This window comes from Xenopus laevis, chromosome 7S, assembly GCF_017654675.1.
Source record: "Xenopus laevis strain J_2021 chromosome 7S, Xenopus_laevis_v10.1, whole genome shotgun sequence".
Classification (NCBI taxonomy): Eukaryota; Metazoa; Chordata; class Amphibia; order Anura; family Pipidae; genus Xenopus; species Xenopus laevis.
In genome coordinates this window covers 82580705-82608572 of record NC_054384.1, presented here as the reverse complement: position 1 = coordinate 82608572, position 27868 = coordinate 82580705, and the positions used below count along the sequence as shown (strand labels likewise).

General features: G+C 39.5%; 1 protein-coding gene across 2 annotated transcripts; it reads left to right on the top strand.

Moving 5' to 3' along the window:
- The first annotated feature begins 491 nt into the window (after window positions 1–491).
- Window positions 492–27034, top strand: cdc42.S (cell division cycle 42 S homeolog). 2 transcript variants are annotated; one of them, XM_018227910.2, is made up of 6 exons: window positions 492–1603; window positions 18062–18215; window positions 18593–18665; window positions 20090–20199; window positions 20284–20481; window positions 25575–27034. In XM_018227910.2, exons 2-6 carry the CDS (start codon window positions 18111–18113, stop codon window positions 25662–25664), a joined length of 576 nt encoding a protein of 191 aa, XP_018083399.1. In that variant the 5' UTR covers window positions 492–1603; window positions 18062–18110; the 3' UTR covers window positions 25665–27034. The 2 variants fall into 2 exon arrangements, with proteins under 2 accessions (XP_018083399.1, XP_018083401.1); XM_018227912.2 differs by lacking the exon at window positions 25575–27034 and adding an exon at window positions 23719–25099.
- The last annotated feature ends 834 nt before the right edge of the window (window positions 27035–27868 follow it).

Genomic DNA, 27868 nt, shown 5'->3' with positions numbered 1-27868 from the left:
TCTGAAATTTAGGTAGACAGCTCCTCAGTGCTACTAGCCAGCAGTAAGTCTTTGCAAAACACAGAAAAAGGCAATAAGTAATAATATCCAGAACCTCTGGGAGATCAAAATAATAGAGATGCATCGAATCCGCTATTTTGGGATTTGCCCGAATCTTTTGTGAAAGATTCAGCCGAATACCGAAAACAAATTTGCACATGCTAAGAATAGTTAAGAACTTTTTTTACTTCTTTGTTTGTGTGACAAAAAAAAAATCACTTGATTTGGATTACATTGGCCAGGTACATGGATTCAACCGAATTTGAATCCTGCCGAACAAGACCAAATCCCAGACAGAATCCTGGATTCGGTGCATCCCTAAAAAATAAGAAATTAGAACTGTGTTTTAAGGTGATGTCCAGCCATAAAGTTTTTTTCTTTGCACAACATCAAAAAACAGAAAAACAACAGTAAAACCCAAGATACATTTTTAATAAACATTCATAAAAAAAGACAGTGATTTCGATGTTGTTTGTAGATAAAGAATGCCTTGCAAGCCTCCGTTATTCCTCTGTTTTTGCAGGTGTAAAATAGAGAACGTGCAAGGCATTGTGGGAAGTGATGCCTTGTCTGGAGGAGAGCGGACTACTGACATAATGCTGCAGTGGTACGAGAAGTGCAGGATAGCAGAGGACACGCAAAACAAAAATCAGCCTGTGACTTTTAAAAAACTGAAAATGTAGCTTTTCATTCAGCAGCTCTCCATTGTGCGCTTTCAGCAATCTGGTTGTTAGGACCCAAATGACCCTAGCAACCAAGCACTGATTTGTAGAAACTGGAATATGAATAGGAGAAGCCATGAATAGAGAGATGAGTAGCCATTTCATCACATACAAAAAGTTGACTTAAAGGTGTACCACCCTTTCAAATGTTGTCTTTATTCCTGCAGGACTACAACTCCAACAGCTATAGACAGGGTTCGCTTCAGTGTCTGACTGAGCCTGTAGCACATTCTACCTTGTGTTTCGCTGTCATTCGCCTCAGACTAACACTCTGCAACGACCCCTTTACCTGTGCTTCCTTCGGTATATATCTCACTGTCATTGTCACCAAATAATCCCACCTTCCCCAATTTTATTCAACCAAAATATCGTCCCTGCATAGGTGTACTACTTGGCCAAGCAGAAAATCATCTGACCGGAAGTCATGCTTTCGCGACGGCCATTTCATGATAGGGCAATATACGCTTAATTCTTTTTTACGTGAAGATGGAATATTGCAAAAGACGATAAACTACCAGTTTTGCTAACTAGTAAAAAAAACCCTGAACGATTTGAACTAGCACCAACTCCACCTGTCCATATTCGCAGGAACTGGGTGCAGAAAATATTTCTGACGCTGTGTAAAAACGCCTTGTTAGCGCTGCAGCAGCCCAGACAAAAGATGGCCGCAAACCTTTTCCGCTTTCCTTCCCTTGTCAATCTACAGCAATTCATCGCCGCATAGTGCAATGACGTCACAACTTCCAGAACGTCGTGACATAATTACGTAGTCTGACCCCTGCCTGCAAGCCTAGGAAACCCTGCGAGTAGCTGCCAACGCCCGGTGGAGAGAAGGGGAGAGGGTAAGTGGGGAATCTTTCCTAGAGCTGAGTGTTTGGGGGAACATAATCTGCTCGCTCGGGGGTACTGGAGGGATAGAGTGGATATGGCGCGAGTTATATAGAGGAGCTCTGTGTGATTGTGAATTGCTGGGTGGCCTCTGTAACAAGGAACGGGGAGCGGCCCGCTACCGCTCCCTGTCGGGCTATTTGGCATTTGGGTGGTCGAGTCCTTGGGGTCATTTGCCGGCTGATTGTGCAGGACATGGCAGAGGCTGTGAGAGTTGCAGTTTGACATGTTTGGACTATTATGACTTTCTGCTTTATTATTAGGCTGACCTGGCTCTCTAGGTATGGCTTCTCATTAGCTGTACCTTCTTTTACTTGGTTCTGTCTGCCCCAATGCTCAATCAGTCAGCGTGTCTGCCAGGAATGCTGGGAGTTGTAGTATTATTAGATCTGACGCGGGGCTACATGTTTACATCCAGTCCTTAATTACATTGTCCCTTGAGAGCCTAATACAGCATATCTGTCATGTATCTGTGTGTGTGGTGGGGGGTGCGATGTGTTACCGGTAGATCGGCGGATGGTGGTGTTTTGGGGGGGGGAGCAGGGAGGAAACAGTGCAGGGAGGAGGATACTACTACTACTGCTGCTGGGGGAGGGTAGGGCAGAGAGGCAGGTTCCGTACTCTAAAGCTGGCCACAGACGCTAAGATTCGTACGGTCGGACTTCCCCATCTCCAGACCTGCCACTAACCATTCAGATCAAAAAAGTAGTAAAAGAACAGATCAGTCGATGTTCTGCCCCTGACAGCAATCGTACGAAAGTTATGTCGGACAAAGCTGGTGACAGTCTCCCTCTGAAAATCGTACGATCAGCAATACATGCAGGGAAATTATCGGCAGCCGACAGAAATCTTTTAACCTGTCCAATCTCCCCCGGACACCACACACGGTCCAAAAATCGTACGAATCGAGGATTCGTACGATCAGATCTTTGCGTCTATGGCCAGCTTAAACTGTCAGCCAGCATCCAGGCCTCACACATACCAGCCACGAATTTTTAGTGTTTGGCTGAAATACACTAATCCCGGGTCGTCCCTCTGGCTTCTGCACTTTGATGCTGCTGGTAGGTCGCGATCGTAACTGCTAGAGGGTCGCCCGTTTTTTGCAAGGAGTGGTCGGCGTCCAATTTGGGCACACCGCGTTAATTGATCGCTAGGCTCAGCAGCCCAGTTCAAGACTGCCCGTGGCCCGGCGGTTGGGGACCCCTGTCCTAGGGTACCCAAAGGGAAAGGACAGTGGGCAGCGCACACTATGTCAGAGATCCCCAACCTTTTGAACCCGTGAGCAACATTCAGAAGCAAAAGGAGTCGGGGAGCAACACTAGCATGAAAAATGTTCTTGGGTTGCCAAATAAGAGCTGTGATTGGCCATTTGGTAGCCTCTGTGTATTGTCAACCTACATTGAGGTTCCGTTAGGCAGTGCACCTAGTTTTTATACAACGAAAACTTAAAAAATAAACTCCTGCTTGAGGCAACATCCAAGGGGTTGGAGAGCAACATGTTACTGACGAGCTACTGGATGAGGATCTCTGCCCTATGTAAACATACAGCCTCTGGGGTTTAGAAATCAGTGCAAAATAAATGGCCTGCATCAACGCAACATTTTGTGCCTTCTACTACTAGTACATGAATTATTTGTATCCCTGATTGGCATACTTACACAAAATTTTGCACGGGCATTGATTTTAGCGCATTATAAAGATATATTATCTGTGGGAGATGTTAGAGATCATGCAGTTTAGGTGTTTGGTAAAGTCAAGTTGCAGTCCAGTCACAGTTTTGTTCCCTCATGATCACTTAGGTCTTTGGTCCCCAAGCAGCGATTTGCAATTAAACTTCTCCACCTCCTTTGGTGGTGCTCAAAACAACTTCACAGCGGGCACCAATCGGTTCGCAGTTAATGTTATATATCAACAGGCAATCACAGAGTTTATTTAGTAACCACGTGAAAATTTGTCGTACTTTCTAATAGGGGTCTGTGCCTGTTGGTACTGCTGGAACATAGAGTCGATTTTCGCCAGAAAACTGCATTTTTGATCAAAATTCCACCCTTGTGGGTACCAGCAGTTGATGTGCTACCAGCCATTGCTGCTGAACACAAGGTAGATGGCATGATATTAGGTTTAGAGTAGGGATCCCCAGGCCTTTTACCTGTGAGCCACATTCAAATGTAAACATAGTAGGGGAGCAAACTCAAGAATGAAAAAGGTCCCTGGGGGTGCCAAATAAGGTCTGTGATTGGTTATTTGGTAGCCTCTCTGTTTACTGTAACCTACAGGAGGCTCAATTTGGCAGTACATTCCAAGAATTCAAAAATAAGCACCTGCTTTGAGACCACTGAGAGCAACATCCAAAGGGTAGATGAGCAACATGTTGCTCCTGGGCCACTGGTTGGGGATCAGTTAGGTTAACTGCACTGGAGACTTTGATACCCTTGACCAGAAGGAGAATGTGGCTGCATCTAACAAAGTACCCAATCTGTCAACCCCATCAAAAGCAGAAACATTGCATAGTTGGCAGAGATCTTATTGGTGACCAAATATCAGCATGCAGATAAATAAATCATTACTAAGATCCAGTCCTTTGGAATTGTCACTGCAGCAAGTGGCCACACGTGGTGGGGCCACATTTGGTATATTTCACTTTTAGCTTTTGGCATTATAGCAGTCTTAACACGTTTACCATAGGTCCATCGTCCAAGTTGTCATCAGCTAACTCCCTTTTCACTGCATCAATAATATTTTTTATGTTTCAAAATTTGACTGTTTTTGCCTTTTGCTCCCAGTGAATGCTGCTTTAAGGGATGCTATCAAAATTAGTGTTTACACAATGCTGTCATGCAAAAGTACAATGTTGTGACGTGTATATTTAAGGAGGGGGTGACGTATTTTGTTTATCTGCTGGAAATATATTGCCACTTTTTGTGCTTGGGACTGAGGAATGTTTCCTGGTTCTTGTGAATATTTTCTGTTTCCTTTGTGGCACATAACAGAAACCCATTCTTGCTTTATGGCAGGGATACTGGATTTACTTGTCTGTATCAGAGGCACTGTCCCACAAAACAAAGCAGGATCAATGAGCCTTTATTACTGCTACTTGGAATTCCTTCTGGCTGATTTAACAAGAGATAAGGAAGATGAGGAAGTTAAGCTGAGGGAAAATACCTTTATGCATTTTATTTACAAATTATATAAATATATTGAATATTGGCCTCTTTTCTGACAATAACCAAACGTCTGAATACAATATTAAACATTAAAAGCTATATTTTCTAAAAAAGGGGATAACTTGTAAAATTATTTCATCAGTGGCAATAATAGAAAAGGCTAGACCAAGGGTCACTCCTTTGAGCCAATTACAACTGCATGCATTATAAGAGTAGCATTAGCTTACATGGATTTCCTTTCAGGACAGATGTGGGTTTGGAGTATACCTGTGACTCATTTTGCTAGAAGGCAGCTTTGGGTGAAGTTTTTGTTGTATACTGTGACCCCATAATTATAATCCTGAGAGAACATTTGGAGTAAGTTTTGCACACTCGTTCGTAGCTGTATTTTGTATGCTATTTCTGGGTGGACGCGCAGTGGGACATGGGTTTTTACTATTGAGTGGTGTTCTTATATGTACCAGAGAGCTGTTATGTGGTTACCTTCCCATTGTTCTGCTGATGGGCTCTGGGGAGGGCGATGACATCACTCCAACTTGCAGGGCACAAGTCACATTACTGGGGGCACCTGGGAAACTGACAGTATGTCTATCCCCATGTCAGATTTCAAAATTAAATATAAAAAAATCAGTGTGTCTTTTGAAGAAATGTGTTTCAGTCTGCCGGAGCAGCGCTATTAACGGGTGCATTTTGCCCATGACCAAAAACAAAGACCTTAAAAAAAAAAAAAAGAAGAAAAGCTCATCACATTGTTGCTCGTTGCTAATGGATCCTGGTAGAGCAAGGCCCAAATGAAAAATCCCAAGTGAAATGTTATTCTTGGGGATTTCCATCCTAGTGGGTGCCATTGCCTAAAAAGTGTCTGTGTTATTTTTCTTTATGAAAACAGCAAGGTGGAAAAATATAATTGGACACCCTCACTGGGAAATCTGTATTTTTCTTTTCCTTAGCAAAACTCAATAGAGTTTGCTGTAGCACACTGAGCAAAGGGTTCAAACCCATGGAGTGGTAAACATGATAGATTACAGAGAGAATTGTTTTAACAGGGCAGTTTGAAAAATCCTTCTGCTCAATAATCACATTGGACTGTTGGGCATTTTAATTGCACTTCACATGCAAAGACAATGTGGCTTTTTGTTTTTAAGTGAAAGCACTTACGGAGGCAACTTCGCGTGACTATGGAAAACGCATTGCCGCGTACGCTTTAGTCGAAGACGACTTTTCATTATAGCCTATGGGAAAACCCACTGAGGCAGTTTCGGGGAGATTGTCGCTCAGAAGACGAGGCGATTAGTCGCCAGGCGACAAAATCTCCCCGAATCTCCTCGTGTGAACTAACCCTTAAGGTGGCCATAGACTCCAAGATCCGCTCGTTTGGCGACATCGCCAAACGAGCGGATCTTTCCCCGATATGCCACTAAACTGCATGGCTATATCAGTGGTAATTCGAACGTTCGGCCATATGGCCAAACGATCAAATTACGATGCGCCAAGCGGCTCCGACGGGTCGTTCGGGTAAAAATCCAACCTTCCTGATCGATATCGTGGCCAGATATCGATCGGGAAGACCTGTCGGAAGCCCCCATACACGGGCAGATAAGCTGTCAAATTGGTCCAAACGACCGATATCGGCAGCTTTATCTGCCCGTGTATGGCCACCATTAGGTTATGGTCACGCAGTCTGTTGTCCGCTGTGTATTTTGCAGTCTGAGAGAAGCAGATCTGCTCAGTGCCCCTGCTTCATTGATTTGAATCCGATTTTTTTAGCTAAAAGTTGCCTTGACTTTTAAAACCGAGATTGCAAGGCAACTTAGTGGCAGTACAGTAATGCACAAGTTGCTGCAATTTTTGTGGTATGGTGATCAGTCGTGGCAATTAGTTTCAAAAGTCATGGCAACAAATTGCCCTGTGTGTATAAATAAAGGCAAATAGTCATGCTTACAGTTTATAAAACCAATCTTGTAAGTGGCTTATGAAAGTGCATTATCCATTTCCACAAAAGGTATCTTTCAAATCACACCAGTCAGCATTAATGATTATTGCTCTGGCAGTTCTGCTTTAATGCTGCAGCCAGTAAAATTCTATCATATAAAAAGTTTTTGAATTTTGACATCTAAATTGGTTACATATGGATCAGGCCCATTTATCTGCAGTTCACTTGCTGTCCTTTAGGTTTTGGTTGGTTCTTGATCAGGATGGACATTGTATTTAGTCTAGTGCTTATATACAGCCTTAAGCCCAAACATTTTCTAAGTAATGAACAATGAGTGCTATCAGATTGGCAATAATATTTTACTTTGTTTAGTACATAAAATTTTATTTCTCTTATAGAAAGAACAGTCAAAATGTGCATATTTGGAATAAAAAAGCTTATTATGTTAATCATTGAAGGTTTACAGTTTTTTTGCAGCATGTGACATTTACTTTGAAGTGGAAAATTAGTTGATATTTGTTATATATTACCATAATGTGACATTACTATAGAAATTGTTGGCATATACACCAGCTAAACTGACCTTAAATATCAAAAGGTCTGCGTAATTGGAAAGGTAGGCAAACAAGTGAATTTGTCTTCCCAGTGTGCGTAAGATCTGTTTGAGTTGACCACAAAGGTGGCCATAGACGCAGAGATCCGCATGTTTGGTGACACATTGAGGTTGGCGATATCTGGCTGATCCGATCCTGGGCCCTAGGGCCGAACGATCGGATCATAATGCATCTGATACGGGCGGGCGGATCGCGGGACCACATACACGCACAGATTTTTTTTAACCTGTCCGATCGAGATCTGGCCGTCTTTCGGACAGATGTCGATCGGGGAAGCCCGTCGGATAGCCCCACACATGGGCCAATAAACTGCTGACTTGGTCTGTCGGCAGCTTGAATGGGTGCCTTAAGGGCCAAACTTTGTTTTTTAATAGGTGATTATTTTGATCTCTTTCTGGAAAAGACTTCATCTACTGCGCAGTGCAGTCCACTTCAATGCGAGAAAATGTCGCTCGTCAAAAAAAATGGTTTGTGTCCAAAAAAATTCACAGCGTGCCAAAAAAAATTGTCGTCCATAGACTTTAATGCATTTTAGAGAATTTTCGCCTTTGGCAAAGCTGAACGGCTTAAATTCACCCATCCCTAGTAGACCATCATATTTCCAGTGTACTGATAATACCCCACAAGGACCAAACATGGTGTAGCTGCATTTTCCCTGTTTAGCACGAGAAATACAAAAAAACTTAATGTTTCATAACAACAATAGCCAAAAAGTATTTTTGGCACAAGCCCATTTAAGAATATGGTATACTGTCCATTTAAGAAGCAGTGTTGTTTTAGGAAGGAAGCCCAGTCACATGAATACCAGGAAATACACTGGCCATTCAAGCACTAACAAAAGTGACTCATTTTTTTTTTCCAGGAAAACTATATCTCCTCTTTTTGGCACGAGTTCATTAAGTTGGGTTATGTAGAAAAGGTGTATAAACACTGAACTGAAAAATGTATATCATTTTTTACAAACCTACCACAGATTGAATGGAAACCACATTAGTCAGTCTCTTTGCTTGCTAGAACCAGCCCCCCCCTTCCCACCTACATTTCAACCCCTCCCTCACCTTGAAGCATTTAAGTGATGGGTTCTGGGACTTCAAGTCCTTCTACTTTCTATGGTGGGTGCTGCACAGATTCTCTGCAAAGACTTCCAAGTCTCCTAATCCATCATCTCACAATGGAACAAGTTAGGGGTTTGTGTTACATTGTAAGAAAAAGAGGAATGAGGGGGACTGGTCCTGACAAGCAATAAACTATTTTTCATGGCTTCCTCTCAGTCTGTGAAATCATGTGTTTGTGTTTTTCAAAAAAGGCAGCCCATATAGTTTTTATTTACTGTTGCTGCATAACCCAACTCAATGCTCCTGTCAAAAAGTGGTATATTTTCCCTTTAACAAAAATATGTAATATCGAAATATTGTATTTCATGGTATTCATGCAACTGCTTGCTTCCTCTTTAACACTTCTTAAAGGGACTGTATTAAACCCCTTGTTCAATAGATTGGGTCTGTGCCACATATACTTTTTGCCTTAATCTTAATCATGAGCAATTGTTTATTTCTTGAGCTAAACAGGAAAATTGAAGCCGCTTCATGTTTGGTTTTTGTGAAGTATATACTTTGTTGTACCAATGAGTGGGATGCAACTGAAACTCATTGCTCTGAAAATGTGTTTTTTAGTCACATACAGCCTTTTAGAACTTAAATGGCTTTGGCTACATAGTAGTTTGTTTCCTAATCAATTCGATATTTGAAGCAAGTGCACAATATTTACCAGTACTAGTACATTAGATTTAAATGCATACACATTCATTTTTGTTGTTACTATCCCTTTAAGCCTACCCTTGGTTAATTTGTTGGTAAGTGACAAATAGTGATGCTTTGGAGCTCTAGAACATAATTAGTCATTTTTATAACCCGGGAGAAGCGAAGTGATTTTTACAGATCAATATACATATCAATATCTTGATTCGAGTATCTGCCTGTTTTATTTTGGCAGTTTGCCTTTAGCTTTTTGTTAATTGTTGTTGATGGTGATTGGGTGCAGCTTTTAAAAATATTAAAATTGGAGAACACTGCATTTCACTTGAAATGGAGAGTGTACCATAAATAATGTAGAGTGCCACATGGCTTCCTTTAAGAAAATTGTCATTGTCAATGTGACAAATGTGTGGGCAGTATTGTCACGGAGATGTGTGTATATATCAATATATGCTGTTAAATGATTCTCTGTTAACATGTAACTGATGCAGAAATGTAGTTCTAATCTGCTACAGCGGTGTCCCCCATTAATATGTGTGCGCATGTTAAAGGAACAGTTCAGTGTAAATATAAAAATTGGCTAAATAGATATGCAGTACAAAATAAAACATTTTTCTAATATAGTTAGCCAAAATCTATAAAGGCTAGAGAGATCAGATGTGTAACATAATAGCCAGAATACGACATCCTGCATTTCAGCTCTCTAACTCTGAGTTAGTCAGCGACTTGAAGGGGGGGGGGGGTACATGGGACATAACTGTTAAGTGAGTTTGTAATTGATCCTCAGCATTCAGCTCAGATTCAAAAACAACATTTATGACCCATATGCACCCCCCTCAAGTCACTTCCTGGTAATCAATCCGTGGAAACCAAGAGAACAACAGGAAGTAGTGTTCTGGCTATTATATTATGACATCCAGTCATTCCAGCTTTTATACATTACGTTTTTGCCTAACTACTGAAAAAAATATTTATTTTGAAAGCCTGTCTATTTATCCAATTTTTATTTTTATACTGAACAATTCCTTTAAAGGAAAACTATACTAAAGCACTGTGTATCTTGTCGGCGCTATATAAATAAATAATTATGATACCCCCTAAACAATATTGGTCTCTATAAGAATATATTGCATAAACCAGCTCATATGTGAAGCCCAGCTAAACCATTTTAATATAGTTTTTATTAACATGTGACATTGGGTAATCGTGAATAGAAAATTGCCATAAAAAATAAGGACCGCCCCTCGGATCCTAGGTCACACGAGCCAATTAATGGACAAAGTTCTGTCTTTTGCATCCACGCTTCTTCCTGTTACAGTTAGAGTTGTGGTATTTCTGGTCAGGTGATCTCTGAGGCAGCACAGAGACTCACAAAATGGTGGTTCAAGGCAAGAGCAAAAAGGGCAATATTTACATAAATATATATACCAGTTTGGTAAGATTCTTTTATATACCACTTAATTTGATATAAACCATCTGTTACTTAAGTATTCATTTTGAGGGTATAGATTTCCTTTAAGGATGTCCATGAAAGAACTTTGTTGGTATAGTAAAAGTATGGGATAAATTTATCTAGTTTCTGTGGCACCAACAAACTATTCACTGTTGACTGGTTTATGTGCAGATAGGCATATCAGTCATATTACATCCACATGTAATGTGTTTTGGATGCTTAAGTCTGGCTGTGAAGGTTTAAATAGGCATGCCATCCACTATATTCATTTTCTGTAATTTGGATCGCTTAAATCACATTTAAACATTAAATAAACCCAAAGATTTTGTTTGGCACCAATATGAATTTACACTAGCTCTGTAAGGATCCAGTATAAGGGACTGTCTAATTAAAAAGGCAATAGACTTATTTGCTGGACTTTATAGTAGATGGCTTTCCAATAATATGGGGCTTCCGGGGTATTTGGTTTCCAGATAACCAATACAAACCTGTATTTTTGAAATATATTTAGTTCAAGAGTTGCCTGTCTCAGCCAGACAGTTATTCTGCCACTGTCTTGTAGAAGGTAGTTTGAGTGTTGATTTTATTTTTGTATGAATATCCTGCCACAGCTTCTGTTGTAGATCTACCATGCAGATATGTCCACTACTTTATAAATGTAGTGCTGCTCTGTAGCATAGTCATTACTTTCCCACCTCTCTACCATTGCTGTTTGCATGTGTAAACAGCACAATCTGTACTTTGCTTTTCTGGGCGATGGGTGTAACAAGTCACCAGTGTGATATATACCATCATTAGATTTCTTATTGTGCTTAAGATATTCATTGACTTTCCTCAACAGTGTCTCTACAGATAACTAACAAACATACCTGCCAACAATCTGTATCAAAAGTTTGTCTCAACTCTTTCAGCATTTCCTTTATTTAGTTTGTTTTTCATTGTGTTGTTTTTTTTAATTTGTTTTAGCTGCTCATATATATGTTTAAATAATTACTTAAAGGAACAGTAACACCAATAGATTCAACTGTTTTAAAGGAATGGCAATTTAATGTAATGTTGGCCTGCACTGGTAAAACTGGTGTGTTTGCTTTAGAAAGACTACAATGTTTATATAAACAAGCTGCTTTGTAGCCATGGGGGCAGCCATTCAAGCACAGGATACAAAGTGGATAATAACGTCTGTAGTATGCAGTGAGATTCTTCAGAACTTGCTATCTACGGTGTATCCTGTGCTTGAATGGCTGCCCCAATGGCTACACAGAAGCTTGTTTATCTAAACTATAGTTGTGTTTCTGAACCAAACACATCAGTTTTACTAGGGAGGGCAACAGTACATTAAATTGTCATTCCTTTAAAACAATTTCATTTTTTTGGTGAAAATTTTCCTTTAATACTCATCACCATACAATAATAAACACAATAATAAAAATAAAACCGTACAGGCACTGTGTTTAAAAAATATAGTAAAATGAGTAAAACACCTCTTCTTAAACACAGGTTCAGTGAATTGAACTTAAAGTGGACCTGTCAACCAGACACACAAAGCTGTATAATAAAAGACCTTTTCAAATGAAACATGAAATCCAATTTCTATTTTTTATTAAAGCATTCATAGCTGTTGTAAGCTCATATAAAAATCTCGGCTGTCAATTAAATATTGTCTGCCCCACCTCTATGCCTTAGGCATAGAGGTGGGGCAGACAATTACTTTCATTTTCCATTCAGCACTTCCTAGATATCACTGCTTACCACACATTCCCCCATTCTCTTCACCGTTTGTGTAGCCAGGGCATGGGGATGGACATCGGGTCCCCCATTCTGGTACACAAACAAGATTTTGAGATGAAGGAAGGCTTGTCTTAATAACAGTGTCCACAAAATGGCTCCTGCCTGCTTTGCTATAATTATGAATTCCCAGACTGAAGGAAACTGGATTCAAATAATTTATATAGTAATTAAAGTTCATTTTGTTTAACTAATGTGATAAAATAGGATTTTGAATACTTTTTTTGGGTGGCAAATCCCCTTTAACATACTTTTTGGACTATGGATTTGGTCATCAAAAATTTATGGTTTTCTGTTAGTTCTTGAACTGAACAGGAAAATTGTAGATCCGTGTCCGTGTTTTGGACCTTGCAAAGTAAATAATATTATCAATGCACAGATAAGTCCATTATACTGAGCTCTGGTCCTTGCTAGGTAGATCATTTTATTACCAAATGTGGATTGTCTTCAATTACCCTGTTAATACTGTTGAGACATAGGAAGACCCTTCCCAATAGAACCTACACTGTTGTACATGCTTTTATCTGTAAAGCTTATATCAATTGGGTATACACAATATTGCCTTCAATGGTTTGTGTTGCTACTAATTAAGTGTTATTCCTGTGTGCTTATTTTAGTGTTGCGCAAATGCTTTTGCATGAGAAAGGTAAGGGTTTTATGGGCAAGAAGTACCTTCTTTAGCAGAGTTATTACTGTTGGCATAACGTCTTCTAGCTGAGTCAGAAATTTATAGTGTTTATTGATAGCAGTACATCTAGTTGACACCATTGCATGTACTTAACTCCACTGGGGCAGTGAGGAATAAATGTTCACTGTAAAAACTCTGTAATATGCTGGCATGCTGTAAATTAAGGGTAGAAATATCATTCAATAAAACCGACTTTATAAACCTCTTTTACTGCTGTTGTCTATAAACACTGTAGCACCGGCTCATTTTCAGTAGGTCATTGAACTGAGCCAATGGTAAAAACACATCTCCAGCTATTTAAATTTGTCTACTTCTTACAAAACTTAGTTCTAATTTGTTTGGCCATATTAGAACTCCTACGCCCGCACTGGGGTAAGCGAATACAATACTCCCATAGGAGCAGATCTTCAATTCCCTGTAATTCATGGATTATTGCTGCTACCATAGGCGGGTCCCATGTGAGTATCTGTCTGTGGTGCCTCCTTGATCTCTTTAAGTCACTTAAAGGAGAACTTAACCCCCCTACGAAAAGCCCCCCCATAAGTCATTGCCCCTCTCCCTCCCCACAATGTGCATTAGTTAAAATAAAGACCCCTTAAATGCAAAGAAGCGCAACAGACCCACCCCCGGTCGCCATCTTCTGGCTCTCGTATTGTCTTTGGGTCTCAACGCCGATTTGAGCATACGCAGTTGAAGACGATTCCTTACTTGGCCCAACTGTGCATGCTCCCGCAGGCTTCGTGTCGGTGAAGAGCCGGAAGATGGCGAGTAGGAGCTCTGCTGCGCTTCTCTGCATTATAGGGTCAATTTTTTAAAGGGTTGCAAGATTAGGGGGTCTTTTGGTGTTTGGGGGTGTTAGTTCTCCATTAAGGTCATTTGGTAGAACTTTGACCACTAGAGGGAGCTTCATTGGCTTTCCCTGGCCCATATGGATCAGGTCATTTTGAAAAGTCCGGTTCCCTTTACTCTTTACTGACTGTTTGGAAGAGGATCAGGCAAGTACGGCCGATTCACTTACCTAGAGGGTTCGTTGTGGTACTAATGCCTCAGGTTTCATGCAAGCTGAGCTTAAACTCAAACTTTCAAACGGCAGAGGGGAGGCCCCCACCTTACTTCCCAGAACTCAAGCAGCTTTGTTTGTTTCCCTGTGAAGCAGCTGGCGACTGTGTAGAGATTTGTATCTACAGACCCAGTGATGTCTGTATATTCTGATTATTAATGTCTTTCAGTATCGGCTTCTATGACAGATATTATTTGACTTGTGCTGTTTTGATAATTTATTATGATTGCTAAGCTTAACCTCCCAAGAGACACCCAGACCACACTGAGCATGTGCATAGTTTTGGTCTTGCAAAGATCTTTAACAAAGTTACAACATGACAGCCCCCTGCGGCCAACTTTGAAAACATAATTAATTTGTTTAATTAGGCTTCTGGTGCAGTAAGTTCATGTTTAGTATACAAAATACAGCATTTCTAGTATTGTTCTATTTTAGACTTTAGTTCCCCTTTAACAGTTACCTATTTTCCCTCTTAGTGGCTTGTAACTTTGGCAGTTTGATGTGTAGAGCTTTAATGCTTTCATCGTTCAGTTGCAGATCAGTCTGATTATTATATATTCCACTTTGAAATCCCACCAATGTGTTTCCTCTCTTTTAGAGTATCGCTGAGATACATCTCTTCCTAGCAGCTTGTGATGGCAAAGCCTATGGTCAAGCAGCTCTCCCATTCTCCTGGTTGGCTGGCAGTGATTGGGCTCTGCAGCGAGAATTGAGATCACACCATTATCTCTTCCCTGTTCTCAATTCTCACTGCAGCCCCAAATCACTACCAGCCTCATGGATAATCACACTATTGGTCTATTGGGTGGCTGGCAGTGATTGGGCGCTACAGTGAGAATTGAAATCACATTTGGTCTGATTTCTATTGCTGGGGAGTGTATTATTCTGTTGTGTATAATATTGGCCACTTAGGTAACACAGAGAGCCTCACCATGCAGCAGTATTAAGGCAATGTTACTTGGTCTCTGATCATATTCATACAGCAGTTTTAAAATACAAAAGAGGAACGAGTAACTATCATCTTGACAGGAAGCTCAAACAGGAAGTTTATGCTGCTTCCTCAGTCTAATTGACTAAATTGAGTGCAGCTTTTTTTTTTTTTAAAGGAGAAGGAAAGTCATCCTGCACTTGGAGGTGCCAAATGTTAGGCACCCCAAGTGATTGTATTGACTTACCTGAAACCCTGGGCCAGTGCTCCTATCAGCAGAAAACTGCACCGGCCCGGAGTTATACCAGTGAGCACCATGGAGCGATCCTCTTCCAGCTTCTTCTTTCTTCAAATTTCCCAGGGCAGATGCATGCACAGTAGAACGAAATAGCTGACTTTTTAGTTAAAGTTCAGCTTTTCATCCTAATGCGCATGCGCAGCCGCGAGAAGAAAGAAAAAGCCGGAAGAGGATCACTCCATGGTGCTCGCTGGAAGAACCCTGGGCCGGTGCATTTTTCTGCTGATAGGAGCACCGGCCCGGGGGTTTCAGGTAAGTCAATACAATCACTTGGGGGTGCCTAACATTTGTCACTCCCGAAGTGCAAGATGACTTTCCTTCTCCTTTAACAAAAGGTATGATTGAAAGCCTACTGACTAGTGATTTTCTGTGTTACAAGCAAGTTTGGTAGTGGGCACTCCCTTTCTTGCCTTGAACCACGATGGGCAGTTGCTTATAGTTGGACTGTTTTGTCATGTTTTAATTCTAGCAGGAAATTATAAATTTTAGAGCTGTGGTGTATTGTCCCTTTATAACATTCATGAGTCACTTGCCGTTCACAGCAGAATTAATGTGCTGACATGCTTCTTCCATCCAGTTCAGTGCACGTTTCTAAGGTCCGCAAGATTATGCTGTCAACAATCTGTACACCCATTTATTTACTTTGAGGAGAAGTGTATCCGATAATTTACAGACCCCTAACAGCATGTGGTAGACCTAAGGTGGCCATACAAGGACCCCAAAAACTGCCGACTGTCCTTCTGTGCCAAGTCACATCCTATTAGCTTGTGGATGGGGCCCACCAGTGGCCTGTCCAATCAACATCTTGCTGGTTTAATTATTCCCTTATAATGCACAAGAGCAATGAATATCCTGAAAAAAATATCCTTATAAACGATGCTTAGTGATGTCATCAGTTATAATTAGAGCTTAGTATGTCATTTCTGTCTCATAATTTGTCTATTATAACAAATAAAATACCCCCTGTTGCAAAATATAAGGATATTCAAAGTCACCTCGGAGTTCCATGACCTGTATAAAATCACTCGGCCTTGTGTTTTTATATGTTCACGGAACTCCTCTGTAACTTATAATATCCTTTATACTTTTTTCAAGAGAGGGTACTTTATTCAGTATATAAGGAGGACCATATCATCACATTGATGCACTCTGCTTCTGTATGAATCCAATTTGGCCAAGCTCGTGGGTGGCTAAATCAGGACCAGATCTGCTCTTTGATCTGGATGTGTATGGCCAGCTTTGAAAACCTATGCTGAGGTGATCGAAAATGTCATTTTTCTTCCAGATGCCAATACAGTTCTTAAATTGATTTACCGTACATCCCCTTTAATGTTCAGTATGTTCAGTTAGTAGGTAAAGGGAAACTCTTTACTATGTTCGTGTCACAATTGATGCTGTTGTCTCTCTTATCTTCTGAATGCACCCAAACCAGAAAGTATTTGTATAATGACAGCTTACCAGTCGACAAACACTACACCCTGTCATTTACAGGAATGAATTTAGAAAAAAATACATGCTTTTTCCTTTTATCCCCCAAATTAGAAACCTTTGAAATGATATGGCGAAAGAGATGAGTGTGAAATTGATGTTTTGGCAAAAGAATAGAAAGTATGCAACAAGTGTGCCATAAACCAGCCATAAAACTTTTGCAACTTAAAAACTGGATCAGAGTGCTATAGTTCCTTGGATTTGCTTATGATTTGCTTTGACCCGGAGCAAGAGGTCTGATAGACTGTTTAGCACCTGACACCCGAGAGGGTATTTTCTAATAGGTAGTGCACTCTATTTTTTTTTTTGTGTACGATTAAGGGACTGACAGGAGTAAAGCTGGCCATAGACGCACAGATCCTATCGTACGAATCGAGGATTCGTACGATTTTTTAGATCGTGTGTGGAGAGTGCCGACATCTTTCGTCCGGCGGAGATCGGTCAAGTTTGATTTTGACCTGACCGATCCCGCCGGAGCCCATTGTGCATTGTAATCTGATCATTCGGCCATACAGCCGCACATTCAGGTTACCCCCGATATAGCCATGCTCGTTAATGGCATATTGGGGAAAGATCCAGCTCATATGGCGTCTATGGCCACCTTAAGGGTTGTTCTTATTTCTGCACCGTGCATTGTATTTTGGACAGCACCACTCACGATTCTCTTTTTCTTTAAAAAGCCTTTATTCAGCCATGGGCTCTGACCTCAAACAATTCGGCAACGTTTCAGACCGCCATCGGTCTTTTGTCAAGGCTTGACAAAAGACCGATGGTGGTCTGAAACGTTGCCGAATTGTTAGGGGTCAGAACCCATGGCTGAATAAAGGCTTTTTAAAGAAAAAGAGAATCGTGAGTGGTGCTGTCCAAAATACAAGTATTTGGCTAACAAGTTTTGAGTGGAAACTGTTGGACTTGCATCAGCGTGAAACAGCTTGAAAGGTACAGGTGCTGACTGGATCACTTTGCACCGTGCATTGAACTAGGCCGCCTTTTTAATGGGTGGGCTTTTTTTCTGTCAAACAGAGGAGCAATGCAAGAAGAGGAAATCTGTTGATTCACCTGGAAAGCTCACCCATTGGCTAAATAAAGTTTGCTGTAAATTGCTATTCCTGTGAATATGAGTAGCAAGGATGTAGAAAGGAAAAGTGACATTGTTTGTGGTTTGATTAAGACGTAGTAGGATAAGTTCAACCTAAGTAAAATGAGACACTACATACAGACACAATAATCCTTTATTTTCTTTGCAGGTCTGCATTGAACCAACTTTGCTGACCTTCACACTAGAAAATTTCAGCCATGCAGACAATTAAATGTGTAGTCGTTGGTGATGGTGCTGTGGGTAAAACATGTCTGCTTATCTCTTACACAACAAACAAGTTCCCTTCTGAGTATGTACCAACGGTAAGTACACCTACTACTGTTCTATTCAGTTTTGTACTCTTTATTTTACCCAATTCTACCATTGAACAATGCTGATGTCAGTCTTCCAGCATGAGTTTATTGTATATAGTGTTCAGTGGAATTAAGAAGTAATTCTGATATATTTTTAGAACTTGTTTTTTACTGGGTTTTTTCTGTACCCCCTACTTCCCACACAAATTTATGAACTTCAAATTCTCTTTCACCTAAATCCTCACCCAAATCATATCCAAGCAATTGATACTGGTCTGTACGGAAGACTAATGTTTATCTTTGTGGAAGTTATGAGTACATATGCTTCTTTTTCAAAAATCCTTTGTGCCTATTCAACATTAATGTATTTGTTAATTTTACCACAGGTTTTTGACAATTATGCCGTAACGGTTATGATCGGAGGGGAACCATACACCCTAGGGTTATTTGATACAGCAGGTAAGCACCTATTTATTGCAGGTTATTAAGGAAACCATTTTATCTACAGTTATGAAGAATATCAAACCTTGCAAAGGGCAAATTGTGAATTATGTCATAGACTAATGATTTTGGGGGAATTTTGATGCTCACATTCCTTTAATGTCCTTATAGTATTACCGTACTACTATGCAAGCTGCATGTGTAACTTAATTTCTCATGATGAGACATTTTTTTTTTTCATCTTTTCTTTGGCAGCAGCACTTTGAAGTTGCTTGCTCTTTGGTATTAAGCAGTATTCAACAAGCCCGCTCTGCATGTTTATGCATTTTAAAATAATAGAATTTCTTAAAGGGGTGGTTCACCTTTAAAGTAACTTTTGGTATGGTAGAGAACGACCAATTCTGAGCAACTTTTCAATTGGTTTTAATTATTTTTTATAATTGTCTTTTTTTCTTCTGATACTTTGCATCTTTCAAATGGGCGTCACTGACCCCTTCTAAAAAAACATGCTCTGTAAGGCTACACATGTATTCTTGTTGCTAATTTTTATTGCTGATCCTTCTATTCAGACTCTCTCCTATTCATATTCCAGTCTCTTATTAAAATCAATGCATGGTTGCTAGGGTAATTTGGGTCATAGTTACCAGATTGCTTAAAATGCCAATTGAAGATCTGCTAAATAACTCAAAAACCTTCAATAATAAAAAATTAAAACAAATTGCAAATTGTCTCAGAATAGTTAAATAGTTACATAGTTAAATTGGGTTGAACCATCAAGTTCAACCCCCTCCAAATGAAACCCAGCAAACATACACACACCCCTCCCTACTTTTAATTAAATTCTATATACCCATACCTATATTAACTATAGAGCTTAGTATCACAAGCTCACTCTCCATATCACTCTCCACATCATACTAAAAGTTATCTCAAAGGTGGACAACCCCTTTAACTGTTAGAAAAGTGAAGTTTGGGTCTTATTTCCTTTGTTCTGTCATTTTAGCATATGTCTTTTTTAAAAATTGTATCTTATTTAATAATAACCTTATTTAAATTATACCTGCAATTATGGAAATGAGGCCTGTGGCTCATGTAACATTTCTCTTTGATGCCTGCCATTTAGACGGATGAAAACTGCCACCAATGGTGACAGGTGGCTTCCATTTACTTGAATGACAGGGGCACAGAAATATATAGTGATTGCTTCTCAGATAGCTGACTTCATTAGAGATGTTCCATTATATGGTACTTCAAAATAAAGACTACCTGCATGCTACATTTATTGTTTGCACAAGACTAATTGTAACACGTTTGACCAATCATTTTGTTTTAATAAAATGAGGCATCCTGCCTGTAGTAAATGAACTCACTCCAGTTTAAATGGTGGCAGTGTTCCATGTATGCTTTGTTTAATTTAATTTAATGTTGCTCTCTATCCACAGGACAGGAAGATTATGATAGATTACGACCGCTTAGCTATCCACAGACAGATGTGTTTCTAGTTTGTTTCTCAGTCGTCTCACCATCTTCATTTGAAAATGTGAAAGAAAAGGTATTTTAAGTCATTTACTGTGATTATAATTTTAAGTATTATGCACTTCTAAATCCTAAACTGTGTGTGTGTTTTGGTTTTCAGTGGGTACCTGAAATCACTCATCACTGTCCCAAAACTCCATTTCTGCTGGTTGGCACCCAGATAGATTTAAGAGATGATCCTTCAACAATTGAGAAACTGGCAAAAAACAAACAGAAACCAATCACTCCAGAGACAGCTGAGAAACTGGCCCGTGACTTAAAGGCAGTTAAATATGTTGAGTGTTCTGCACTCACACAGGTGAGAAAACAATAGCTGTGTTATATATGGTCTTTAATAGTTGTGCTGTTAGACCTTCAATAAGTTGTAGCTTTCAAAGTCATTTAGAATTTGGACTAGTATAAATAGCTTGAAGGCTGATTCGGTATAACTTTGTAAAAATAAGAAAAGGTGACTGTCAATAAATAGGAATGTATTGTATACCAATTCATATTATGAAATTAGCATGTACTTGTTTGATTTGGTAGAGTATTTTTAAACAGATCATCAGAACACATTTCTTTTTTTTTTTTTCAGTATAAAATGCTCTTTTAATTATAATTTTGTAAAGTGCTCAACATTTCTGAATTTGTATAAATACACAATTTAACTTTCCGTTTAAGGAACCTGAAGGCAACCATTGGAAAATAGATTTAGGAGAGTCCAGTTAGTACCTTTTCAAGTACCATCCATGCTTTTTGTTTTTGTCCTTCTCATTTTTAATCTCTTTTCCTTTCCTCTACATCTCATCCCCAGGCATATATAGAACACCCTTGCTTAAATTCTGTTGCCTCATCTTCAACATGAAACTTTCCTTGCAGTCATTATATTGTTATTTTGTCTTCTAATGATTTAATCCTTTGTTTAATCTCCCCCCCCCCCACCAATTTTAATTGGAAACCTTTTTCTTAAACCCATGACCTACAGAACTATCCTGTGATGCTAGATCATTGTTGCTGTTTATGCAGAAAATTTTAATTAACCATGGTCCTTTAGAGTATGGGAGTTCTGTGGATTACTTTTCTGTAGATTACTTTTATCAAGCTGCCTACCACATGCTCTGCACTGACACTATGAGTCCAATACACTGAATTCAGAGAAGCTTTTAAAGGGGTTTCACCTTCCAAACACTTCAGTTGAATTTTTTCAGATTTTGTTAATCATAAACACTTTTTTTTTCAATTTCCAACTTTTATTTTTTACCATTTTCCCCAAATTGAAGTTTAATGTTCCTGTCTCTGGGGTTTCAGTCTGGCAGCTCAGTGATCTAGGAGCAGATTCTGACCTATTATAATGTGCTACATTTAGTTGAAACATTTCTCAGCAACATCTGTGGAATATTAGGAACTATTGTGTCAATTCAATCAACAGCTGCCTTTAATGCCTTTGAAGATAACAAATTTGTCTAAGTGTATCCATTTAGAACAGTTAAGAGTCGGTGACCCCCCCCCCCAGAGCTGGTTTAGAAGGTAAAAAATTTAATTTTACACTTCAATATTAGAAAAATGGTCACAAGTAGAAAATAGAAAGTAATTGAAAAAGTCTTTATTTGTGGTGAAATATCTGAAACCAACTGAACTGAAAAAAAGTGTTTGCAGGTGAACAACCCCTTTAAGGAACGCTGTTCCTGCTGCCCCAGCTCGGTCATCTATAGCCTAACCACTTGGACTTAAGGTGGCTATAGGCGTAAGAATTACGATCTTTCTTGGACAAGATGTTTCGAAGAAAGATCATTCATTTCAATACACACGTGTAGAGCTGAATCATCAGATACACAGGTAGAAACAATAGAATTCTACATGTATGTGACGATTCAGCACTAACAATGGCGAAGTTTGGGTTCCTTCAAAGGCACCCGATCAAAATTTTCCGGCCATCACAATCAACGAGAAGACCGATATCCAAGTCTTCTGCCGATATCGGTCGGCTCTTTTTCTACCATACACGCACCGAATATCGTACGAAAATGAGTTTTGTACGATATTATCTGTGTGTCTATGGCCACCGTAACTCTTGTGCCTGCAGTAAACCGTCCCCTTGTAAATCTCCGGTAAATTCCCTTGAAAAGACTTGACCTGCAGCAACTCATTCAGTGCTTACCTGAAAAAGCACTTCAGTTTATATTCCAGACTATCCACAAGGAATTGGTAGTCAAAGATATGGTCTTTAACAGTGGAATAACTAGAAGTTATTGGGTACAGCAAATGTAATCTACTACCCTTTCAAACAGTCATAAATAATTCATTTTGCAAGAGTGAAATTGCTTATTAGTCAGTATCTTATGCATCACCTGGGCACTGAACAGTCGCAAGGTCTGTAGTTATGCCCCTGCTTCTACATAAGCCACTTCTCTGGCATATTGTCCTGATATCTTATAGACCACTTGGCTTTACTGGGACCTGTCAAATAATAATTGCTTTCCAGTGATATTTTCAATTTATAGTTTCCTTTTATTTTCGCTATGCATTACAGGTTTTCTTTCTTCAATTTTTTTATTTTTTTTCTTAAATTCTCATTTCCGCTACAAGAGTTACTTAGAAGAACTGATTTAGATCTACAGACTGTATGCATTTTGCATCTATGTAGAGCGCTGCGGCCCTTTATAAAGGATATTACTAGGAGCTAATTAAATGCACTTTGGGTGGCATCATATACAATATGGAGGGTTTAAGCTGTGGGATATATTTCATGCAGGTTATAGCCATATACACTTGTTTCATATTGGAGCATGTTCCCTTTCAAGCAGCTGGGTTGTATATTTGGCTTGACTTGAACAGCCCCTATGCTGAATGTTAATCTTGACAACTTTAACCATACAAGTCTAGAATGTAAATCTGGGTCATTCAGCATTTAAAGGCTAACTGCCCCACACCCCGGGCAAATGCCCCATTCTTTATACTTACTCCTCGGCGCAGATTCTGCCAGCGGAGTTCAACGCATCCATCTTATGGGTCCTCTGTAAGCTGACTGGGAGGTCGGTATTTCGGCACATATGCAGTTGGAGCAGTTTGCCAGTTTGCAACAACTGCGCATTTGCGGAATTACACCAGAAATTTCGGATCTCCCAGTCAGCTTACCAAGGACCCAGAAGATGGATGCGTGGAACTCCGCTGGCAGAATCTGCGCTGAGGGGTAAGTATAAAGTATGGGGCATTTCCCCGGGGGGCGGGGGCAGTTAGCCTGGGGGGAGGAGGGCGGTAGGTCTACTTGCTGTTGGGGATACTCAGTTTTTTGCAAATGGGTAGAAATCTCCTCTAAATAGCTTTAAAGCTATTCCTTTATATATGATGTGAACTAAATAAACATATTGCAGCCAAAGCGTTTTGTAACCACTAATCTTACTAACCGTAGCATGATTTCTCTTGCCACGGGATCGGGTGATTAGGAATTGCTTCTGTTTCAGCTAACTTTCCTTAGTGCTCTTTGTATGTCTGCTGCTTATTTCTCTCTAATCCTCTAACCTGGCTGCTCTTTTCTTTCCTCCCCTCTGTCTTGTAGAGAGGTCTGAAGAATGTGTTTGATGAGGCTATCCTAGCTGCCCTCGAGCCTCCGGAAACTCAGCCAAAAAGGAAGTGCTGTATATTCTAAACTGTTTTCTTCTCCCCCTCTTGATGCTGCTTCCTCTGCCCGCTTATTGTAGCAACTCGTATTAAAAAGGGAAAAAAATATATATATGAATAAAAACAAGATGTTGACAAAACCTGTGCGTCTTTCCTTAATCGATCCCAAAATTACTTGCATTAGCTTCCCTTCTTTTTTCATTATAAGGCAACAATTGGACTCTCTTAACTGTTTCTTGGGTTGCCATAAACATTTATCAGACTTAAAAATTGTTCTGGTCCAAATGTTAATGTTTAGCTATAAACTTCTTTATTTTGGCATAACTAATTGCTGTTTCTTTTATGAACCCTTAACCTTTGGCAGCCAAAAGAGCACAATTGCTGTATTTCCTTGCAGCAAAAGGGTAACGTGTTAGGGAGGGGGTTCCTTTAAAAGCATAAAAAGTCCCCAGTGGTCATATATTTACACGGTACTGTTGTAAGATAGGATTGTTGATAGATCTAAAAGACTTCAGTTTAAAATTCCCTGTTCTACTACGTGGTTCTGTTTGTAATAACTTTTTTAATTAACAATTTTTAATTACGTGGGTTCTTCTGAAATTTGTTCTGATTGGCTGACAGCTCTCGGTATGCTATTTCTGCAGTATAACTTTGTGCAATGATGGGAATTTGATCTTTTACATGTAATAAAATTGTGTACCATTTCTTAAACGCGGCAAGGTATGCCACAATTGCTTACTTGGGTGTTGCCTGCATAAAATGCTTAATAGTGAAAATGCCATTTCATTAGTTAATTGTTTCTTTCTAGAAGTGCAAGGTGCATTGTTGTCTATGGCTGCCAAAGCAAGTTGCCCTCACAGTGAGTGAAGCTGAGGGCTCACTGCTCTGACATGCTCTTAAAACCCATGGACCTCGTGTTTGTATATTGCTTTTGTTCAATAGGCCGTTCCTGAACTCTGTAAAACATTTCAAGTAATCTGTACAATGCCTGCTGAATGGTGCTTTTCCCATCCAGTATATTACATGTTGCCGTATGTGCCATGTGCTGCTTCTAAATAATTCTTTTTACTGAAACCTATTGTGGACTTGATTGGAAAGAGAGCTTCAAAACGAACTGTTTTCAACCAAAGAGGACTTTGATTTACACACGAAGACCATGATGCCCCAGTATTCTCTTAATATGCTTCTCAAGGTTTTCCTAGTCTCCTGGAGTCTTTTTTTTTTAAACAGGTTATATCTGCTTGGTGTTTTCACTGAAATGAGCTGTACTGTTTTCATTGCTTGTCCATTCCTAAATACATATTTTAAGTTGAACTCTACCTTTTTGTGGCCTTTTGACTCTGAAATGACATGTCTCAATAGGTGGAACATGAGTTTCTACATGTCTTAAACCAAATGGTAGACTTGTGTCCTTTAACATAAAAGCTGATGTAATGTGACACTGAAATAGGGAGGAAAAGAACAACTACATAGTATTGAAAACTTTGGGCAAGTCAACACTTGAGTTAATTCTAAAGGTTGTCATCTGAGAGATGTTCCATGAAAGTTTTAGTTCAAAATGGTAAAAGAACATCTTTTTTTTGGCCTCTCCTTTCTTTAAAAATTAACTGTTTTAAGAATGAGTGACGGTTTGTATGCAAAGACTAAAGTAAACGGACTAAAGTATTAATGACTGTAGGATCAAATGCATTATTTTTATGCAGTTTTATTTTCTGCTTTTTTTTTTTGTTTTTCTTTCTCCACTGCTTTAAACATCTAAAAATTAAACCCCATCTCTCCTTTAAACCCTTTCAGAAAGGCCTAAAGAACGTGTTTGATGAAGCGATATTGGCCGCCTTGGAACCCCCGGAGCCCAAGAAGAAACGCAAGTGTAGTCTGCTATGAGTGTTCCTCCGTGGTCCCCTTTTTTGCTGTGCTGGTGTCGACGTCAAACTAAAAGCAATGTTAAAATCAGCCTAAGTATAAACTGTTAATTTGTTTTGCAATAATGCCAGATGCTCTGCGTTCATTACCATTCAGAATAGTAGGGTGTCTGAAAACAAAACCCAGTGACCTAATGAATTCCGTATAAATATTAGTAGAGCAATATGTATCTGCAGAAGAAAAAAAACACTGATTATTACTAGTTTTTTTTTTCCTTTTTTATTGTGTTGTTTACTATTTCTAATGTCTTATATTAAGAGCAAGGCATGCTTCATACATAACAGACTAATTTTTAAGCTCTTTTTTTTTTTTCCAGCCCAACTTTAACTCCAAATTGCTGGTAATCAGGAATTCCTTTCTCTGCTTTACTGCAAAAAAGTACACGAGGTGACTTGAGGATAGGTTTTAAAATACAAATCTCAGGACTATTAATGGTCTCCTAGAAAGCAACCGTAGAATATGGGTTTGCCTTTGTTTTTAGCCTCTGCAGGCTACTTCTGTTTTTCGGTCAGCTGTTTAATTTGGGGAGCACTAGGTGATAGTGGCCACGAGTTGCCAAATTGTTTGTGACTGAATGCTACATCTTTTAATGGAGAATCCCCCCTACCCTACTACTCCCTTCCTACACAGTCTAATACAGAGAAAAGGTAAAAATGCAGAGCAGGGGAGTTCACAGGTGCATCTTCTGATCTTCTTTATGTCTCTTCACTGTCATGGAGCCTAGAAGAGCATGCACAGTTGGAACTAGTTCTGGATCAGCGTTAACTGCACATGCTTCTGAAAGAGGATTTTTGTATGTCAGTTCGCCTTTAGTTCCCTTGTTTTTGGAGGGGCTGCATGTACTTTTTGACAGTGTCTTAGCAGGCTGTATCAAACCAAAATATAGGTTTTTATAAAGGTTTTCATACCAGGAGGAACAAATTAGATTTTTAGTTAAACATACTAGTAGTTATCACTTAAATTCCTAATAAACTATTAAACTATACATGTGCCTGATACCCCCTCCCCGTTTTGTTTAGTTTGATACATGAGGGACCAGTCAAAAAGAAAAAACTCCCTGTTTTATGTACATTTTGCATGCAAGGTCTAAGAATCCTTATTTTAGGGTTCCGATCTAAAACATAATATAAAAAATACACGTGTTAATAAGGATTTTACCAGTACCCCTGTTTCAACTTGTTTTTTTTTTTTCCTGAATTTTTAATATGTAAGGAATATATTCCATCCTCCCGGATAACCGGTAGACTCATTGTTGAACCCATGCTTTGTTTCATGTCTGAGTTCTTTGTATATGCATACTTTTCAGATGTATTAAACATAAAATACCTTCACTCACCTGCCTGTGTGTTATTCTACAGCTTTGCCTTGTGATTTGTTAGGGCGATTGGGTTTCAGAATATACAGGCCACTCAAGATTTTAGCAAATTCTGAGCATCCCAAGTGCAGGAAAACAACTTTAAAGTGGTTATAAACTGCACCTAGTCCAGTCTGAAAGTGGCGTTATCAACCTGGTTATTATGGCTACAGCTACATATTTCTGTCAAAGGAAAAGGGGTGGTTGGAGTAGTGATATTCTTTTGCATTGGTATAATCCGCTGTGGTTGGACACAATATGACAGAAGACAAAAAAAAGGCCGCAATATTACATTTTTTTTATAGCAGCTGGCTGAATACACGTGACTTCTACAGGTATAAATAATACATTATACATGCCCTTACTTGGGTTTAATAAAGACTCGTCAGTGTTTATATACTGAAAATCTTTCTGAAAGCTTCAACACATTGCAGATTTTATAGGAACAAGGGAGTCTCCTAAATCTAAGAACTTGTCCAAGCAAGCAAGTATGTTGGTGATGAAACGTTACATAATAAAAGAAGTTGGGAAAAAGACATACTGTGTAAGGTGCGGTGTCAACCGGAACAAATCTGAGCCAATGGAATTCCAGGCATGAAACTTCATGATTAAAGGCAACACTGGGACATCAGCTGATGGCAGTTACAAAAATGCGCTTTATGATAGGATTTGCCCTGGATTTGGCTAGGAATTTGGCTGAATCAGCACTTTTTTTTTTGCATACCTAAAGTGGCATATAGGGTATCTCTTCATTTTACTGCTCTCAGAAGTTCTCTACTTCACATCTGGACTTCACATAAGTGGTGGGTGC

Bases quoted from the DNA above. Each gene is read 5' to 3' on its own strand.
- cdc42.S (XM_018227910.2), top strand. From the start codon at position 18,111: ATGCAGACAATTAAATGTGTAGTCGTTGGTGATGGTGCTGTGGGTAAA. The intron at 18,216-18,592 runs GTAAGTACACCT...ATTTTACCACAG, and splicing joins CTTCTGAGTATGTACCAACG to GTTTTTGACAATTATGCCGT. The intron at 20,200-20,283 runs GTATTTTAAGTC...TTTGGTTTTCAG, and splicing joins TTGAAAATGTGAAAGAAAAG to TGGGTACCTGAAATCACTCA.